The sequence below is a fragment of the Hibiscus syriacus genome, unplaced genomic scaffold (genome assembly GCF_006381635.1).
Source record: "Hibiscus syriacus cultivar Baekdansim isolate YM2019G1 unplaced genomic scaffold, ASM638163v2 tig00111779_pilon, whole genome shotgun sequence".
Lineage (NCBI taxonomy): Eukaryota > Viridiplantae > Streptophyta > Magnoliopsida > Malvales > Malvaceae > Hibiscus > Hibiscus syriacus.
In genome coordinates, this window is record NW_024063176.1 from 1,671,036 (window position 1) to 1,693,342 (window position 22,307).

A 22,307-nucleotide genomic window follows, 5' to 3' on the forward strand; every position below is an offset into this window, starting at 1 on the left:
TTAAAACATATATTGATACATGCATGTTCTGTTCTATCATGTTATAGCAATTCCAGGCATTTTTCATATCGTATAGAATCATATCGGATTAATCGCAGTAAATTCATACATACACATAATTCATCATTCACATGTTATCATATAATCACATACTTTTTCAATCAAACACTATACACACAACATCATATAATTTCTATAGCATTTATCATACCACTAACTTATATTTGTTCATATCTCTGGATTAGCCCATGTATATATGTGAGAACTATCGATATGTGAGTCTATAGAGGTTGTGCACTATGCTGTCACCACAGCTCGTATAAATGCACCGAAGTGCCCCGTAGAATTGCACCGAAGTGCCCGTAGAATTGCACCGTAGTGCCCGTAGAATGATGTCCATAAGGACCACGTAGAATTCCTTAAGAATCATATACATATACTATGGATCAAGTATGTGTCTTTCAAGACTTCACACAGGTTCCAAAGGATATACATATGTCCTAAAGAACCGAATAAACCCTCGACTCTTGGCATGCCAACTATACCCCTAGCTCTCATGACACATAACATGGGCGTTATCATTTATTTCATTTCAAATATACACATAAACTTGTAATTCACTTTCACATATCACGTATCACATAGCTTCTTTTCATATGATCACATAGTCACGTAGTTCACTTACCCGTAGATCATTTCCATATAATTCACATGTCACATATGTCATGTTTTCATATAATTTTTATCATTTCTCACCCAATCACCTTTATTCATATAAACATACTTATCATATCTTGTTCACATAAGATCATATACTTCATATAATATATCGAAACACCTAGAACACTTTCACGTAGCTTATAGTCATAAGTTTTGTCTCGTATCATATACTTGTTTTCACATATATATTTCCTATCAATTCTTATACCATCACATAATTCCTTTAACATACATAACATATCATGTAACATTATAATAGAAATACTTATAAGTCATATCACTTAAAGCACATATACTTATAGTCACATTGCTTATATCTTAATCGTATGCCTTCTCTTAAACATATATATTCACATGTTCAGGTAATTCACCATTTCATCACATAATTGGGTATTCATATAACTCATTTCATTTCATTTCATTTCATATCTATCTATATATATATATATCCTCAAGATTATCCTAATATAAATCATATAGCACTCTTATATTTCGTATTCATCTAGGGCAGACTTATAAACATATCTCACTTCTATTATTTCTATATATAATCTAATCTGTTACTTAATTCAATTTCTTATAGCTCTTATAATCTTCTCATATAACTTCACAAATTTCTATCATTCAACCCATGTGTTATAGCTTTATTTAAACCTATGAATCTTTCCCATCTAGCTTATCTTATACGTTCATCTTATCATTTATGTTCAAATCCCCTAGTTGGTGTACTATTTTCACTTCATCCTATAGATCAATATTATCCAGTTTATTTCACTTATCATATAAAATATAATTATTTTTACTATGATCACATAGTTTATATCTCATACTTTACTTTCTCATGTTCACCTATATCATGTCATATGGCTCATATCTTTCTCATGCAGTCACATAGTTCAGTTTCACATATGTATATATATATACCTTATATAGCACATACTTCTCATAACATTACATTCAAAAGCATGTCAACACATATATTCATGCATACATACAATTCATGTCATTCATATACGTATAATCATATATTCATGCATTCTAACATAGGAAATAGACTTGTCGCAAGTCTTGTTTCCATTTAGCACCATAAACTAACTAATATGCACTCACCTGGCCTCACTAGCCAAATCCAATCTCTTATCTTTCCCTTGATCGATCTTACTTGCTAAACGTTCCGGAATTGCTTTATGCGTAGAATCTACATAAATGTACATTTCGAGACCATCATTAGATACCTACACCTTGTAATTGGATACTATCAATTTAAACGAACTTATTAAATACATATCCCCAATTTTCCTTTAGGGGGAATCGGTTCCCCCCCCATGGGGGTATCGGTTCCCCTATGACATACTGGAAATTCTTGTTCGTTTGAAGGGGTATCGGTTCCCCTTGAATGGTACCGATTCCCCTTGCCCAGAAATCATATTTCAACCCGAAAATTACTTCATTTCCTCTCAAACACTTCATATATCATCCCCTTTTCATCCTTAACTCTAGTACACATACTTAAACCAATCTATATTCATTTATTTCATCTTAAACCTCAAAATTCTATCTTCCATATAAGATTCAAAAATCATACCAAATTTCCAATGTGTTCTAATTCCAATTCTAACACTTCCTACCTCTTAATTTAATCCTTGACAAGTCAAATTCAACTTCACAATCTATTAACTCCTTCCATATCAAAAATTCACTTAAAAACTCATTTTTCTTAATTTCTCATAACTTGTTAATCTTTGAGGTTTAAGCCCCCTAAAGCTTTCCTTAATCTTTCTTAATATCCCAAGAATCAAAACAAGCTTTAAAACGAAAGAATTAACCAAATAAAGACTCACTTACCTTATACCAAGCTTCACGGTGGAGAGGAGGAAGAAGAAGACTGAAGAATGCTCTGGACTCTTCTTCATACGTGCTTATTACCCTTAAAAAAAATTATAAAAAATCTTTCTGGTCAAATGACCATAATACCCTTAATTTCCTTTAATAATTACCAAATAACCTTCAATATATATTCAAATAATCATTGAATTCTTTCATTCTTCTACTTTAGTCACCAAATTCTGAAACTTTACAATTTGGTCACTAACCCGGTATTGCGGATGTTACAGAGAACGAGGTAGTTTTTGAGTTTCATGCAAGTAATTGCTTGGTGAAAGATGAGAAGACTAGAGAGGTGTTGTTGCAAGGATAAGAGACTGATGGCTTGTATTAATTTGCTGCTGATGATACACCCTGTAATAAAAAGTCAAGTTCAATAGTAGTAAATGTAGCCACTAGCATAAACATGTATGGCTTGTGGCATCAAAGACTTAGGCATCATGCTTATGCTTCATTGATGCAAATCTGTAAATAAATTGGGGTCAATGTTGTCTCCTCGTTTAATAAAGAGAGTACAAACGTTTGTGTAGCTTGTCGAATGGGGAAAAGCCATAGAATACCATTTCACGAGTCAACTATTGCATATGATAAACCCTTTCAGTTAGTGTTCTCTGATTTATGGGGACCTTCGCACATAATCTCAAATGGTTTCAGGTATTATGTATCTTTTGTGGATGCATGTACAAGGCACTGATGGGTATATTTGCTTAAGAACAAGGACCAAACAATGTAGACATTTCAACTATTTCATGCATTTATCAAAACTAGGTTTGAGACTGAAATAAAGGAACTTCAAATTGACTGGGATGGAGAATACAAACCATTAACAGTAATGTTGGCTAATATGGGAGTTCACCATCAATTGACATGCCCTCACACCTCATAACAAAACGATTTTGTTGAGCGAAAACATCGACATGTTGTTGAATCATCATTGGTATTAATGGCACAAACATCAGTACCATTGAGATTCTGGTCCTATGTTGTAAGTACAACTGTGTATCTTATAAATCGACTGCCCACTAAGGTCCTGCATTGCAAGTCACCCTTTGAAGCTCTTTACAACAAGCAACCAGATTACAGTGGTATGCGTGTCTTTGGGTGCAGATGTTTCCCACATCTTCGAATGTTTCAGCAACATAAGTTGGACTTTAGGTCTCAACCATGCACGTTTCTGGGTTATAGTGCCCATCATAAGGGCTATATCAATGCTTGGCACCAAGTGGGAAAATATATATCTCGAGGCATGTAGTCTTTGATGAATCTTGTTTTTCTTTTACAGGAAGTAGTGACAAAACAACTAACTCAGGTCAGATATCACCTCGAAAGCTGGCAGTCATCAATGGTGCTCATAGAATATGTGCTCGAGCTGATGATTGCATGAACATAGGTCAAAGTCCACATATTGATACTCAACCATCTGTAGCCAGTTCAGTTCAAGATTCTGACTCTAGGTTGATGAATCAGTCTGCTGAAGATAAAGATGTTGATTCTGTTCATCGAGATATAACTGAGAATGGTGTTGAAGGGGTTGGATCTGAGCAACATATAACTATTAAAAATGATATAATGAATGAGCAACAAGAGTTGACACAGCCAGGCTTAGATGATGCTTCAAGCTCCAAGGTTGTACCTAGTCATCTCATGATAACTAGAAGCAATAGGGGAATTTTCAAATCCAAAGTGTACCTGAGCATACAAAATGATGAGGAAGAAGAACCACACTCAATTTATGTTGCACTTAAATATGTTAAGTGGAAGGGAGTTGTTCAAGAAGAATATGATGCCTTGGTCAAGAACAACACATGGACACTGGTTAGACTTCCTGAGGGCAGATTTCCAGTTGGATGCAAGTGGTTGTTTAAAATAAAAAGAAATGCAGATGGCACATTACAAAGGTACAAAGCCAGATTAATGGCTAGGGGTTTTTCTCAAATTTTTGGGCAAGATTTTCAAGACATTTTCAGTCCTGTAGCAAAGTCCTCCACAATCAATGTGATACTTGGTGTAGCTGTACAAAAGAGGTGATGCTTAAGACAGGTGGACATAGACAATGCATTTTAAATGAAGATTTACAGGAAGAAGTCTATATACAACAGCCTCAAGGATTTGAAGAAATTGACTCAGATGGAACTCCTTTGGTGTGCTAGCTAAATCGAGCCTTGTATGGACTAAGGCAAGCACCTCGAAACTGGTATGTTAAGCTGCAGGAACACTTGGTACATATTGGTTTTGAAGCATCACTTGTTGATTGCTCATTATTTGTAATAAAAAGCGAAGAATATATAGTGTATATCTTAGTATATGTGGATGATATAATTGTTACTGGCAATATGATTTGCAAAGTGGAAGAAGTGGTTAGCTTGCTTGGTGAGAAATTTTCTCTCAAAAACTTGGGAAAACTCATTTTCTTTCTTGGAATCGAAGTCAAATATGTGGGTGATAGCATATTTCTGAGTCAAAGGAAGTATACCATGGAGTTGTTGGATAAAGTACAGATGAGCAATGCCTCACCGATGCCTACACCAATGGTCTCATCTCTCAATTTGACCAGAGAAACTGGTAGTCCTCTCACTGATCCAAAAGAGTATAGGAGTCTTGTAGGGTCATTACTATATGCATGCTACACAAGGCCAGACATAGCATACAGTGTCAATAAATTGGCACAGTTCATGCATGCACCATGTGAGCAACATTTATCTGCTGTGAAACGTGTTCTCAGGTACTTGAATGGAACTCTGGATCATGGACTTGTTTTGTCTCGAAATGAATTACCCTTGCAGCTCGTTGCATTTGCAGATGCTGACTGGGCAAGTAGCATGGATGATCGAAGGTCAATCTCAGGCAATTGTTTGTATCTTACTGGTAACCTGGTCATATGGAATTCCAAGAAACAGAAAATTGTATTCAGGTCTACAATTGAAGCTGAGTATAGAAGCTTGGCTGATGCATCCTCTAATGCTACATTGGTAGCTGTAATACTTGATAGTATGAGGATTAAGCTGCAAGGCACGTCTGTCATCTGGAGTGATAATTCCAGTGCCATATCGATGAGTGTCAATCCAATTTACCATTCTAAAACTAAACATGTGGAGTTGGATGTGCATTTCATGAGAGGAAATGTGGCAACAAACAGATTGAAGGTGAACTATATTCCATCTTCGCATCTGGTAGCTGATGGCTTCACTAAGGCATTGTCAAAAGATTACTTTTATACATTTAGACAAAGATTAGGTGTTGTATCGTTAAAAGAAGTTGAAGATGGAAGAAGCAGGGAGCATATTGGATGGAGTACAACGTAAGCATACACGAACATGCAGCATGCACCAGCTTAGCAATGCTTAGCAAGTTCTGTTCGTTTGCAGCATAACTACCTTTTTGTTATAGATGTTATAGTTGTTACATAATCACCTTTACTTGTATATAAAGAAGAGTTGTGTTACTTGTAAATTCAACTAATAAACAATATTCAGTTTTATACATTAGTTGAGTTTTCCATTACTATGAAGATGGACACTCTCTATAATCACTGAGGCCACTTGATATATTATATCGTACATACAATTTTATAAGTTCGTCACTCCTAACATAAAATTCTATGTCCGTCCTTGGATACAAATATTTTTCAATTTGGGATAAATAACTAATTTTTTCCCCACAATATTTTCTTGAATTTCCCATTATATGTTAGTAATTATATATATGAAGCGATGTATATCCAAAATAGTCGTTTTCAAATTCTTTTATATGAAGCGATATTGAATTTTCCTTTTGTTTTGGTATTTTCAAGTTTCTTGGGCAGTCCTATTTTGAACATAGAAAGTCAAAATCAATGATTCCTTAAAAAACCAGTTGAATTGATTCTCCAAAATTCTATATATATTGTCTAATTTCTCCTTTTCTAGTTTAATAAATAAATATAAAAAATTAAGAATTCCTTCTTAGAAAATATATTAATTCATTAAAAATTTAAGTAATTATTCTATAAAAAAAATCTCAAGATGAATTCTTAACTTATTAGATTGAGAGATGTTTGAACATTTTTATAATTTCTAGAGTATTATAATATCAATTATGTGAACTGAACTAATACTCAATAAATTTGGTTGTACATTTTTATACCTTAAATAATTTATTGGGCAAAAGGAGTGCCAAATTTTAATATTTTTCTAATTAATTTAAGTTTTGTAGGAGAAATTTTTATAACTATTTTAGGTGGAATTAGGGATGGGCATGAGTATGGTCGAGTCGGGTTTTTGGTCAATTTGATCATACCCAAAAATTATATATCTTCCACTTAATTCAAACCGATCCGAAAAATATACACCCTTCGTCCGACCCAAATAACTTTTTTAAAATAAAATTCAAACCCGACCAGGAATAATATATTTATAAAAAAATATATTACTTTTGTTCAATAAAAATAAGAATTTAATTGAAAAAAATAATATATAGAGGGGTATTATTGTAATTATCCCTAAAAGTATAAGTTAACATTATATTTTTTTCAGGTCGGGTCGAATTGAATTTTTTTTACCTAAATCTGACCTCGACCCGAACCTAGAATTATCTTTTAAAAAATATGACCCGATAAAATTAGGTCAAATCAAAATTCGTTGTATTCGCGTCCCGTACCCCTCCCTATATGGAAATGGTGCTAAATTTAATGCGTATAGGATAAGGTAACCTAGAGAATTAATTTAAGGAACCATTCAAGCTATATTTAGGTACTAGTGGATAAGCTTAATGTATTTAACTTCAGGGAATTTCCTTTTAAGCATTTTCTCTTTTTTTTTAAATGTATAAAATTAAGTGAAAATATAAGAATATTAAAATTTGAATTATAAACTTATAAAATTTTATATTTTAAAGAATTTTTAATTAAAAATATCATTAAATTGATGAAATTTTAATTTAATTAACATCTAACGGTCATAAATTCAAATACTTTTAAACTTAATTGTTATTAAAATTATGAATTGTATAAATAATTTATAGAAACGTTGACAAACGGGGTGGACGATCTTCGCCTGATAGAGGCAAAGTGCATACTTATTATTTTAAATAAATTATTAAATATAGTATAATATATTAAGGGAACGACAAAAATAAAAAAAAATTATATACCTATTTTATTGAAAAATAGAGTATTAAAATTTTTGCACTCTTATTTTTAAATTTGTAGATCCGTCACTAAACACGAACTATATATATTTTTTAAAATTATTAAAATTATTAAAAATGATCATTTGAACATATTTAAGTGATCTTTAATATAATTTATTTAATTATTAGATAGAATTAATTAATAAATAATGTGTTAAGCAGCCAAAATTTAAAAATCTATCACATGCCCCACAAGAGGCAAAAGGAAAGCCTCTACGTTTCTTTCGTGACGTTCAAACCTATATAAAGATCAAAACATGAAACACGTGCTTCTCATAAAAATAATATTAAGCGGATGATTTTGAATTCAATTCGATTGATTGGTATTTTTTTAAAATTAATATTTAATAAATTTGAAATTAAAAGTGTTTATGATAGAAATATGACTCGAAATTTATTTAAACTTTAATATCAAGTCGATTTTATCATATGTTTTAATATTATTTTTTTATGTAATTAGATCTTGTGATCTATGGATGGACATAAAATTTTATATTAAGGGTGACAAACTTATAAAATTTTAATAGAGACGAAAACAAATTTTCAATAAAAAACACAGAAAAATATTTGAAACATAAAAATTTAAAAGTTTTAGGGGCGACTGCCCCGCTAGCCTCTAGGTCCATCCCTAGTGGCATTTGTAATGTATGTTGAAGAATTTTATATCCCTTTGAATTAATATTTGATTTATTTTGATTAGAGATGGACAATGTCGAGTTGGATCGAGTTTTTTTATTAACTTTATTCGAGAAAATCATCTCTTTCATTTGAAATTTGATCTGGTTAAGGTTTAAGAAGGTTCTACTTAATTCGAAACTTGACACACTTTTTTGGGGTAAAACATATACTTAACCAGACTCTGTCCGACACAAATATATATATATATATATATATATATATACTCATTTCTGTTAGGAAAAATAAATATCTAACTAAAAAAATAGAGAGTGATATTATTACAATTAACTCTAAATATATAAAGGATAATTACACCATTATCTCAGATCGAGTCGGATCGGACATTTTTTTCTCATGAATTGTAGTTTAAATTATGTAAATTGTGTTCATTAAGTTTAGTTTGGTTGACATTATCGTTAGTACAATGAACGAAAAATCATGGAATCAAATATACTTAAACGTTATATATGGATTGAGGTGGTTTGGATAGTATAAAAATTATATAAAATTGTTAAAAAAGTTATATAAGTTATAAAAATATGTTAAATTATTGAAACACACAAATACCCTTTCTAATAATTTTTTAAAAATGATTAAATTTGTGCACCAATTTAATTGGATTTTATCTGATATTATTAAATAGTAGGAATGATCTTATAAAATTATGATATGTCAATAAATTATATATTAAATAAGATCATTTATAACTAACAATCAGTTGGTCTAATAGGATGATGCACTATATTTCTTAAGTAAGATCAGAAGTTCGAATCTTGACATTTGTGTATGGAGCGAACTAGATTAATAGGATCATCATTATCTATGTAGTATTCAATCTAGATTAATAAATTAATAAATCGAATCCAGATAGTTATACCAAAAAACAAAATCATTAAAGATTCGAACTTTTTAACACTATCGAGAAACTAATAAACCCATATTTGCTTTCTAATCCTTTTAGGAAGAATAGTAAAATAGGGTAATTTTAGTAAATTCCAAAGGAATTCTAATAATGAAAAAAAATGTTGAATTCTAGAAAAAGAAGGGGCCACTTGCTAGAAAGCACTCATTTCTTACACGAACAACCTGAGAGATTAGTCATTGGTCAACTAGTTCATGTTAAAACCCTTTGAAAGCACCCCAACCCCATAGAAGCCTCTAGAGTCTAGACTCCAAAATTCAACCAGCCTACTCCCCTTTAAGAACTAAGTCCCCCAATACCCTTCACCCATCAATTTTCCCTTCATCAAACCTTTCCCTCTCAATTTTCTCTCTCCCCAAACAACCCTTTCTTTCTCCCCCCCCCCCAAAATAAAAAAATAAATGGGTACTTTAGTGGGACATGTTGCACCGGGTTTTGCCTTCTTTGCACTTGGTTTATGGCATCTTTTTAATCACGTCAAGCTACATGCTTTAAACCCAAGTTCCTACACATCTTTCCCATGGTTCCCCACGTCGAAATTTAGGTACTTAGAGCAGGTTTTGATCATGGTTTGCTCATCGATCTCCATATCCATGGAACTCTTCATTGGCCCTGCAGGACACCAGCCTTTCGATCCCGACGGAACGATCCCTTCAAACCATCTCCACAATTTCGAACACTCGGCTATATCGATGACGTTCTTCGTCTATGCAGCTTTCTCCATCGTGCTCGACAGAATCAGTAACATAAACCCCATTGCTAAGTCTAGCCTGACGCAGCTTCTTGGAGCGGTTGCCTTTGCTCAGCAGCTGTTCTTGTTCCACCTTCACTCGGCTGATCACATGGGAGTCGAAGGCCAATACCATTTGCTTCTACAAAGTGCCATTGTTGTGTGTTTAGTGACTACCCTAATGGGAATAGGGTACCCTAAGATCTTCCTGGTGAGCTTTACCAGGTCTTTAAGCATATTGTACCAAGGGTTATGGCTTATGGTCATGGGGTACATGCTTTGGACACCGGAACTGATCCCGAAAGGCTGTTTCATCCACCTCGAAGAGGGTCATCAAGTGGTTCGATGCTCAAGCGACGAGGCACTTCATCGAGCTAAATCGTTGGTGAACATCGGATTCAGTTGGGCTCTTATCTGTGTCACCATTTTCGCTGTGAGTTTCTACTTGGTTTCGGTCAAGTTCTATGGGGAAAAAGTTGAGTATTCCACATTGGAACAACGTGAAGATGAGAAATTTGAGCTTGGAGATGATGATTTTGAAGATGTTGAATCACAAAAGGGTCAAAGCAAACTACATGGTGAGCCTAAAAGCTTCATTCATATGGGAAAAGGGTATGCAATTATGGACATTGAAAGGTAGATTACATGTGTCAAGAAGGTGAATATGTGTACAAAGTTTTAGTTTTTTTAGGTAGAATTATATCCCACTTTGGTCTTAATTAAGCTTTGCAAATAATTTGGGGGCTTAATGAAACAGCAAGAAAATGTCTTGTTTGGACTAATAGGGGAGAGTTTGGTGCGAAATATTGTTTGGTTTGAATTCATGGGATTTGGCGTTTGAGGTGTTTTCATCTTGGTTTGTATGTATACACAAAGTTGTTTAATAAAGTTTAAAATTTATATACAAATGTACATATATTTATTAATAATATAATATTTTTTATTGGTAAATATAAATAAATTTTACTGTGGGAACTATCAGTAAATAAACAACTAACATAAAGAAATTCGGATTTCAAGTGGGCATATGGAAAAACTTACATCTACCACTACCACCAACATGGACGGACACAAGATTTATCTAAGAAGGGACGAACTTATAAAATTTTAAATATGGGAGAACTTACAAAATTTTAGGGGCGAAAACATATTTTCAATAGAAAATATATAAGAATTTGAAAATTTTAGGAGGGCGATCGCCCCCTCTAAGTCCATCCCTGGCCACCAACCAATCGTTTTGGTGCGATGACACATTAGATCTCTAAAATAAGATTAGAAATTAAATCTTAAAGTTATGAATAGAGTAAATTATGTTAAGAGGATCACCTTCATATAGAGTTATACAATATTTAATCTAAATTAGTTGATTAATAAATTAGATAGCGATAATTAAAAAAATTATATATAATAACTTGAAAAGCAACAAATTTAGAGTTAATTTTTTTTCTTATTAGATGATATCATGGTAGTAGCTTTCTGTTTTTTTTTAAATGATGAGATTTAAACTATTTTAATATTTTAAATTATTAAAAGTGCATTTTAATAAATAATAAAGAAGTAGCTTTCTATGTGGATCCTTGCACAAGCAAGAAATTACCAACCCCACCATGTATTTTTTAATTAATTTTGTTTTCTTCCATAAAATGATTTTGATTCTGCCACAGCCCTTTCAACTCAAATGTTAGAGACCTTTCTAAATTATCTATAATATGTTTCGAAAATTGATTTTTTTTGGATGGCACACATCACTACCTCGTTCCACAATTATATTAATAAAATTAAAAAATATTAATATATATACATATATATTTAAAATATTATTAGAATCCATCATTTTAATGTACAATCAGACTTATAATAAGATAAAGACTATATAATAAGGTTATATATAGGGATGCGAATGAATTGGGTCGGGTCGGTTTTTTGTTACCCTAATTACGATTTTAGATTAGAAAGTTTTCACCCGACTCCTACTTAATTCGATATTTGATGATATTTTATTTGATATGAACCTAACTCAAATTTTGGGAGTAAAATCTGGATGTGGCATAATAAATTTGTTTTCCCTCGGCATATTTCTTAGTTTGTTAAATCCTTCTTTCAAAAAAAAAAAAGCTTAAAATATATTTATTTAAATGTGTTACAAATGATATATCGTTGTCTGATTTATTTATTAAATTTTAGAGGGAAATAAAAACATATTATGTATACAAAATACACAGAAAAAATATAAAGTATGTAAGAAATCAAAAATTTTAAGATGGACGACTACATCTACTCACTGCCTAAGTCCATCCCTGAATATTTATGAACGACTATTGATTAATCAAGGGACGTACACCTTAATTGATTAAATCCGACTGACTTAACAACAATTAGTTAAGTTAGAATGCTTTAGCCTTTTTATTCTCGGAGATGTATAAGATTAGCAGTGAGAATGGTTTGATTGAATTTTTTGAATTGTTTAATTTGGTTCGATTTTTAATTTTCTTTAGTCTATTTGGATTTTATTATTTTTATTTTATTTTGATAAAATGACTTTATTTTATAGTTTTTGATATTATTTTAAAGTTTTTTTATAAATAATATAAAAATCAAGTAAATAGAAATAATTAATTATTACATAATAATTTAAATCATTTTTATTATTTAAATTATAATATACTTGTTTTTCATATTATAAAAATAAAATTCGATTCGGCGAGCATTTGCTAACATTTGTAGGTTTGTTTCTGCTTCCAGACGAGAAGGCAGCTGACCACAAAAGATGGTTTGGTCACAGCAAATGGCCGCAACATGGTACACTTTAAAAAATGCGACTTCATGGTGCCTTCCAAGTCACTAAGATGGTGACTACTTTAAGCAAATTGCATTTTATTTTTTATATTTATTGTAAATAATCTCTTTGGTGATTTAAATCCCAAATTGTATCCCTAATAAATTTGTTAATTTTGATTTAAACTCAATCCGATTCAATCGAATCTAAACTCAAACTCAAATTGCCAAGATTCAATTGAATCTAATCTCAAACTCAAAATGCCAACAATCTAAACCCTAACTCAAACTCGTAACTTAAATTGACCTGAACAAAAATCGACACATAACATAATGATCTAAAGTCGAAATGACCAAAACAGATGCACATTAATAGATTAGAACCCGAAATGATCGAAACCCAAGACAACCTAACTCGAAAAAACTAGAACCTTAAACCGGAATAACCCAAACCCAAAATAACCAAAAGGATTTGAAACTCAAAACCTCAAGCCATCCAATTATTTAATATTTCATTTCTCACAATGACCATTCTACTTGGATTTTCAAATGCTCTTTCGGAATCTTAAAAGTGGTCCAAGCAGTGAGTTTTAGCAAAGGAATGAGTAAAAGCTGAGTCAATAGATGCATGCAAAACCAGAAAATTAAATAGAATAATTATTTTCTATTATGCTTTTTTTTTTTTTGGATATCTAACATCTTCAGACAGAGAGTCTAAATCTTTGACATTTGATCTACTGATTATGGCTGTCAAAAACAAATTAATCAAAACGACTTACTACTTTACTCCACTGAACCCATCAAATCTTCATACTCGATCACTTTCCTGTTTTCTTGCATTTGCTTTACCGCCTCTCTGGTGTTGAGATGCCCCAGGAACAGATGTGGGAGAGAATGGATCATAAACTTGTTGTCCGGCAGGACAGCTCGATGTAGGTCTGGTGGACTGTGGGAAAATACCGCCGGAAATTGGGGTTAGGAGGTGCGAAATTTCCAGGCCTAGGTGGAAGAGCTGGGTAGTGTTGCTGATGCAGCGAAGAATGCCCTGGCCTGGGAGGAAAGGGACCGACCATATTGGGCGTTTGAGGAGATGGAACAAAGTTTCTCAATCCCATTTGTGGAACTGGAGGAGCATTCGGAATGGGACCGCCACCTGGAATGCTGAAGGTCTGGGTGGAGCAGACGTGGCAGTTTGCTGAGCATTGGGCAGTGAAGAAGAGGTGTGAGCTTGCGGCAAACCCATCTGGTTGCCACTATGTGGCCTAGGAAACAGTTGCATTGCTGGCTGGGGAGTACAATTGGGCACACGAAACTGGAAAAGTGGTGCTTGTTGTTGAACCACTGATTTGGGGGCTAGACCATGTGGATTTGCAGCCTGATCGCCTGGTCTTGGAACCATTTGATAGGTCGGTCCGTGTGTATGGTGAGGTTGAAAAGTGAAATCCCCAGAACTTGAATGTAGTGATCTTGCAGAAACTGCTGCAGGTTGATTATGGGAGCAAAATTTGGTATGTTTCCAGAAGAGAACCAGAAGGTCCTCTTGGCAGAGATGGTGACAATGATGTGGGTGGCGCTTGTAAAATAATTGGTCTCGATAACATTGCTGGATTTAGAGATGGATTCAGTGGTGGTGCCATGGAAATGGCAGGTAAAGACGATTGCATTGGTGGTGGCACAGACATAGGTACTGACACAGCTGTTGGACGTAAAACATATGATAATGCAGAGGAAGACCCTAGTGGAGGACCAGGAGGAAAAGACGAGGCGGCTGGTTAACATGCATACTGGTTAATCGAGGACCAGACTGCCCTGGTGAAAAAGTTAATAACATGTTCGGAGGGGCAGAAGAACCTGACGCAACAACTGGTCTTGGAACTACAGGATTCGATACCTGGGAAATAAGTGCAGGTGAAGCAACGTGCCCTACATTTCCTGCAGGGATCAATGGTCTTGTGCGAGGGAGTGGGCCCAGAGCTTGGGGCTGGCTTCCTGTAAGTGGCAGTTAAGATAAATTGCCAGGTTGCGTAGATGGAAGATTTGGATTTGGAACAAGAAAATTTTGACCAATATGACCCAAAGGATGCATTGCGGGAACATGTGGCTGTGAATATACTTGTCTTGGTTTTGGAAGCTGTGGACTGGATGAAACAAGGGATGAGTCTTGAATAATGGTGTTGTATCCAGCTGCAGAAGCTGGTCGTGGCCCAAAGAGTGAAGACAGGTTTGAAGGTGAGGACTTTGCAGGTACAGGACTGTTGAGAATAGGTGCCGAAAAATTCGGAGGCATAGGGCTGATAGGGAACCATGAATTGTGGTATTGAAACTGACCTCGTGAAGATGCTATGTAAGTTGCGGAACTTGTTGATTTAAAGCATAATCAGTTGCACACGATACAGCTGTGTCGGGCATTTGACTAAGAGCGTTCACATCATTCCCAGATATTGCAGGCACCGAACCAGTGCCTAAATTTACCAGCAGAAAAGGTGCAAATAGTTATTTTCATAAAGTAGTAGCAATAAATATCATTCCGTAATCTCCTTTTTCTCGGTGAGTTTTCTTGATGTTCAAAGTGATGAACTCACTGATATTAAACTAACTAGCAACTCAAGCAGTAGAAAAGTTATTTTCATAAAGCAGTAGCAATAAATATCATTCCGTAATCTCCTTTTTCTCGGAGAGTTTTCTTGATGTTCAAAGTGATGAACTCACTGATATTGAACTAACTAGCAACTCAATCAGTGCCACTGCTCCATCAACTTTCTCAAAGGTGTCGGCTGATAGATGAGAACATACAACTCTTCATAAGCATCCTGGGTTTCATTACCATCAGGAATAGTAATTTCAACCTGATGACGAAACACTAGCTACAAGTTAACAATGCTTAATTTAAGCATTCATGAAGCATATATTTAAGGTAGATCTTTCTTAAGTGAGAAATAGAAAAGGCTTCAGCAATAACTTAGATGGTGCTATATTCTCCCGGCCTAAAGAATTACCTTCTCCCCAGTATTTGCTTTAATGCCGTAAACTTGTAATGTTGCTCCAGTTTCCTGGTTTGTAGATGAATGGTAAATTATAAATTTTCACTCAAGAAGAGCATATCAATATATGTACACACGTACATAATATAATATGAATGACTGTATATATGTCCAAGCACACGCGCGCACACGTAAAGAGCAGATCTTCGATAGGTCTCAACGGCCTTCATGGTTTATCAGCATCAATTGAACAAAATAGCAGAAACCAAATACTTACCTTTTCTAGTCGCTTCTTAGTATCACTTCCGCGACCAAAGATTAGAGAAACAAAATTGCATTCAGGATATTCTTTCACCTGCAATACTAATATAGTACAATAATATTCAAGTGTTGCATGCACATAGCCAGAGGATGGAAGAAACTTATTAATATTAGAGAGAGAATAGCATTGCTATGAAAATTGGAACAAAATCGAAGGCTCCCATAACAACCCATTTTATCAATTAACCAGGTTTTTTTTCTTCTTTTTTTTTTCTTTCATTTTGGAACAATTGACACAAAAAACACCATGACTTCTCTGGTGATAACAACATGCCATGAGCATAGCAGGGTTCTTAATAAACATATCAACCACTCCATTTTGGTACTACCGCTGGGTTATTTAGATTGAAAGTGTCCCACGATGCAACTTTTCCAAAAAGAAAGAACAAATACAAGGCAAGCGCAATGATGGTCAAAGTCAAAACTTTCACTTTGGGTGGATGATGAGATAAAAACAATTCATATATTTAGATCAAAGGGGATGCATGTATAGAATCAAAATGCAGAAAAATTAAATGTGAACCTTATTATGCACAATGAATGCTGCTTACTATGAAAAATTCATATGCGTCGAACTCAACAGAATTTCATAGAACTTTGAACAGAAAGATTGTCATTAATTACTTAAATGTGGAACTTCTTTCAGAAGTAGAATAAAAAATGCAGGAAAAGGATAACATAAGAAAATTTGATGCAATAATATGTCAGTATTAAAATGGGCTTACAGGAATGGAACAGTTGCCTCCTTCAATAAGGTTTATAATCTGCTGGTGCTTTGCAACTTGGATTCAATTTTAGTATTTCACCTAGAAGTAAAAAAATGAAAAAAAATAAATTGGAGAAAGAAAATTTCCTTATCTAGCAAAAGTTGTCGGAGTTACCAATGGCTTCCCGTCTTTCAATCTCCAAAAGTTCTAATTTCTACATTCACAATTCTATGTTAGTTGCAAATATAAATCCCCAATAAATCAATCCAACAAAAAGGAATTAACAGAGCACGCAATATTGTCTGTCTACCTCACTTTCAAGTTGAATATCAGAAGTGCTTTTAACCATATTCTTAGTAGCTAGTGGCGAGTCTTACGTATCCCCAACATCCAGAGTTCCAGACTTCAGCTGTTGGATAATCTGATACACTCGAGTCTGCTCAAAATTTGGACCACCATAGAGGAAGTAATATTGCTTAATGGAACCAGGAATGTTAAGTCTCCATGCTAGGGATTGCAAAGTGGACACTGGAATTTTATCACCCAATGAGGGGCAAGGTAAATTTTCAATTTCCATCAGATAAGCAATAAATATTCCTCCCACAATCCAGGGCTACAAATGCCTCCAACTCACTACTCAAGATAGTTTAAACATGTTGAAAGAACTTCTAATATTTGTCACAAAATTTCAATATGCACTTGCAAAATGACTCCGATATGCACTTCCAAGGGATCGACCAAATACCTGATAGGCTAAGGCTCTACCCCTTCTGACAGCAGCATCCTGTGTCAGATCAGGGCTCCATTTTGTATCCATAATATCTTCATTGGCAGCAGTATTTCCTCCAAAAATTTTTATACCTCCTCGGAAGATAGGAACCAATGAACCCGACAATTTATTTTTAGGTATTACAAAGCCAGTCTTTGCAGCAAACCTTGAGAACTTTGGGCCTGTAGTTGATGCTGTGGATGAAGTAGTTGCAGACATGTTGGTAACGTGAAGTCCAGCAGCAGGTGTCCGGTCAATCTTTGTACTCATCCTGTACACTCAACAACTTCCTATGGCCCCTGACATATGTGTATAGCATATAAAATTAGCAAAAGTAGAGGAGGAATCCACTGATACAGTCAGTTGTCAACGGTAAAAAGGGGGCAAAAGAACTTCCAAGTGCAACTACATATGATAGAAAGGAAGAAGATAAAGAATATGTGCAGCAATAAATTCTTCATTTAGTCTTAATGTAAAATCTTACAGTATGATTCAATAACAACAGGACTCCAAACCAAAGTAGAGGCACTACTTAAGACTAAAAAGTCAGCATTTAATGTGTGTTTTCTCTTAAATGGGTTGACTGTTAGACCTTAATCCGGGCAAAAGAGAGCTAATGCATGACAATTTGTAATATGAAAAGCTAAAACCTTCTACAAGAAAGGAGCCTATCTACATTACGGTATAATTGCCATAGATAAAGACAACTGCACCCATCATATAGTTTCAAATGCTAAAAATACCATGTTCACTATCATTCAATCAAAAAGGAAGTAGTCAAACTCGTTATCTCACGAGGAGCAGTTTTTTTCTTCTTTTCTTTCAAATGGGAAGGGTAAAGAAGAACGGAGCTAGCTCTCCATGCAGGATACAATCAGCTACTATTGTCGCAAGTTCTTGAAAAAAGGAAAAAATTCAATCATACACAATCTCCATTCCTACAAAAAAAAAAAAAAACAGAACCTAGTAGTCCAAGCAACTGGGTTTTCTTCGTAACTCGATCTATTTAAAGGGAGTCCAAATTGATTCAAACCAACAACCAATAGCAAGCACTGTAAAATCAAAGCAAATTAACTGATAAAAGCCTTCTGCAAATATCTAATTTAAAGACCAAAACAAAATCAATGGTAGGGGAAAAAAAGCACCACGAACATAATCATTTAAAAGCAGGAAAAAAATAACAAATAAATAACATGAGAATAAGCGTACTAAATTTACATATTAATCATAATTCCTCAATATATCTGTATAACTTTCTTTACACAAAAATTCAAAGAATTGCAATAGCTTTAAAATATGAAATTCATACAAACTAGTGAGTTCTATGGTGACAAATTTCCCCAACATTCAATGAAAAAGGACCAGGGGATAAGAAATAAGAATCGAAAACGTAGTACTGGAACTTAACAGTGTAAAATTCGATGAAGCAAAATGGTATCAGGATTACCTAGGGTTTAACCGCAGAGGAGCCGGGCTTGAACCGATGGGTTTTCAAGTTGAACTGAGCGCAGCGACAGAAGCAAGGTGTCGAGAAGGGAAATGAAACGAAAAACGTTTTGAATTTTGATTACCCAGTGATGTGTGATCAGCCAAGGCGGTCGGTTATGGCCGATGATCAGAGAAAATGGACTACAAAAATGGCCCATCCGAATTAAATCCAATTTCGAAGGAAAATCTTACTAAAGCTAAAAGTGTTTCGGTTGGTGGTCAGGGAGGGTTCTCGGGTTCTCCTCTTCCTCAATGATCATAAGCTTTTGGAACATTAGAGCACTTAACAGCCCTCTAAAGCAGAATAAAGTAATTCTTAGAGCTATCCAAAACAAGATTGATATTCTTTGCCTCCTTGAAACAAGAGTCAAATCTCTACCAATGGCAGGATATGGGTGGTGTGGAGGAAGGATTTAAATTTTACTATAATTCATGTTGCCGACCAAAATATAACTATTAAAGGTTCTTATCTTGGATTTCCAGTCTTCATATCGGCTATCTATGGAAGTAACGTGGGATTGCTAGAAGACAATTATGGCAACAGATTAAAAAGTTGTGTTTTGGTTAATCAAGATTCCTGGATTCTAGGTGGTGACTTCAATATTTTTCTACATGCTCATGAAAGTTCAGATTATGATGTGTTTGGCAATTATTTAACCATGGATATGAAAGAGTTTCAAGATTTCAACAGTGCATGGAATTTACCGATCACTCTTACTTGGGGCCAACTTTTACATGGAGTAACAAACAGAAAGAATTTTTTATGGCAAGGAAGCTTGATAGAGTCCTGATTAATTCTGCCTGGTTTACTGCTTTTAATAATTCCTTTGTAGAATTTCTTGTCTCAGGAGTTTTTGATCATTGTATAACCATTACTTGGCTTTCTAAAGTTGCTCCTGCAAATAGGCCTAAACCATTTAAGTTCTTCAACTGCTGGACTACACATCATGGATTCTTGGAAATGGTTCGGCAATCTTGGATTCAAAATGTTTCTGGAGACCCTTTAAGGATTTTGTTCTCCAAATTAAAACGACTCAAAGATAGTCTTAAGCGTTTTAACAAGGATAACTTTAGCAGCATCTCGGATCGGGTAAAAGCAAAAAGAATTGAGTTAGAGCAACAACAAATTCTCTCTCTAAAAGGAGAAGATACTATTGAAAAGGAACTTGCTATTCAAGATGAGTTGAAGCTTTTGGAAGAAGCGGAAAGTTTATTCTTTAAGCAAAAGGCTAAAATCCAGTGGATAAAAAATGGGGGACAAAAATACTAAATTTTCCCACTCCATGGTGGCCTTAAAAAACAAGAGGGATACAATTAGAGTTCTTATGGACAATAGAGGAAATAGACTTGATTCCTTTGACTCTATGGCTAAATAAGTCGTTGATTTCTATTATCTTATTGGAACTGTCGACCCCTCGGTTAAAGCTATTGACCCAAGCTTCATCAAAACTATTCTTAACTTCAATCTGTCCTATAAAGCTTCTTCTTGCCTTGTTAAAGAGCTTACTGCAGAAAATTAAAGATGCCATCTTCGACCAAGGAAATGATAAAGCACCCGGTCCGGACGAATATTCCCCTCTTTTCTTCAAGAAAGTCTGGAATATTGTCGGTAAGGATGTCATTGATGCGGTTAAGCACTTCTTTTAGATTGCATCTTTAATTCCAGCTTTTAATTCTACTGTTGTTGCTCTAGCTCCTAAAATTCCAAATCCAAGTTCTGTTAAAGACTTTCGGCCCATTTCTTGCTGTTAAGTTATTTACAAATCCATTACCAAAATTCTTGTAAAAAGATTGACTGAGGTTCTTCCTGATATCATTTCTTTAAACCAAACAGCTTTCATCAGAGGTATAAACATTGTGGATAATACTTTGCTTGCCCAAGAGATTGTTAAAGGTTATAGTAGGAACTCCATTTCGCCTAGGTGCACTCTGAAAATTGATCTTCATAAAGCATTTGACTCAATTCATTGGGATTTTATTTCAGCTATTCTTAATGCTTTAATCTTCCTCAAAAATTCATCGATTGGACTAAAGCATGTTTTACTCAAGCAAGGTATTCCATATCTTTCAATGGCACTTTGATCAGTTATTTTAAATGAGCTCGTGGTCTTAGGCAGGGGGATTCTCTTTCCCCTTATCTCTTTGTCCTTGCTATTAATGTCTTGTCCAGATTACTCAATCTGGCTGCTAGTAAGGGTATATTTGGTTATCATCCTAAATGTAGGAAGATAGGGATCACTCATTTATCCTTTGCAGATGACCTCTTGATTTTCTACAAAGGTAATCCGATTCTGTTGTGGTGTTCTAAGTGTCTTGGACAATTTCAAGGATATCTCGGGACTCAAGATCAATTCTTCTAAATGTGAGATATTTCATCCTGGAATTTCTTCATGTCAATTGATGCCATCAAACATATAACTTGCTTCAAAATTGGACGTCTTCCTGTCAGATATCTCGGAATTCCTCTGGTCACCCGCAAGTTAAATGAAAAAGATTGTGAAGCACTTATTGTTAAAATTAAACAAAGACTCCATCATTGGTCTGCTAGGAACCTCAGTTATGCTGGTAGATTCGAGTTGATTAAATCTGTTTTTTCAGTATCAGCAACTATTGGTGCAGACAGCTTATTTTGCCTGTTTCGATACTTAAAAAAGTGGAGCAGCTTTGTATAAGATTTTTTGGAAGGGCTCGGACAAACCGGCTACTGGAGCTAGAGTAAGCTGGGATAAAATCAGCTTCCCTAAATCGGAAGGTGGTCTCGGATTGAAGAACCTAAAAACTGGAATAGAACTTGTATTGTGAATCTCATAAAAAATGTTGGCTGGTGAAGGTTCTCTATGGGTGGCCTGGGTTAGTAGATGTGTCATTAAAGAGCAAAATTTTGGCAGTTTAAACATGGCCCCAACGTCAGCTGGAGTACCAGAAGAATATTTAAACTGAGATCAGAAGCTATGTCTCTCAATTATGTTATGTGCACGGTGAAGGAAATTTATGAAGAGATTAGAACAAAAGGGTAGAAAGTACATTGGCATAGACTTATTTGGTTCCCACTGCATATCCCGAAGCATAGTTTATCGTTTGGATGGCTCTTCAAAATAGATTGCCTACTCGAGACAGTATGCAAACATGCGTTAATTGCATAAACTCTCAAGAGTCTAGAAATCAT

At 34.4% G+C, this 22,307-nt stretch overlaps 1 protein-coding gene and 1 pseudogene across 1 annotated transcript; one reads left to right on the plus strand and one right to left on the minus strand.

Annotated features, from left to right (window-relative positions):
* The first annotated feature begins 9,704 nt into the window (after positions 1–9,704).
* On the plus strand, positions 9,705–16,694 carry LOC120170425 (transmembrane protein 45A-like). The gene is made up of 2 exons (XM_039178357.1): positions 9,705–10,988; positions 16,684–16,694. Exon 1 carries the CDS (start codon positions 9,772–9,774, stop codon positions 10,738–10,740), a length of 969 nt encoding a protein of 322 aa, XP_039034288.1. The 5' UTR covers positions 9,705–9,771; the 3' UTR covers positions 10,741–10,988; positions 16,684–16,694.
* Positions 13,501–19,464, minus strand: LOC120170426 (annotated as a pseudogene).
* Between the last annotated feature and the right edge of the window lie 2,843 nt (positions 19,465–22,307).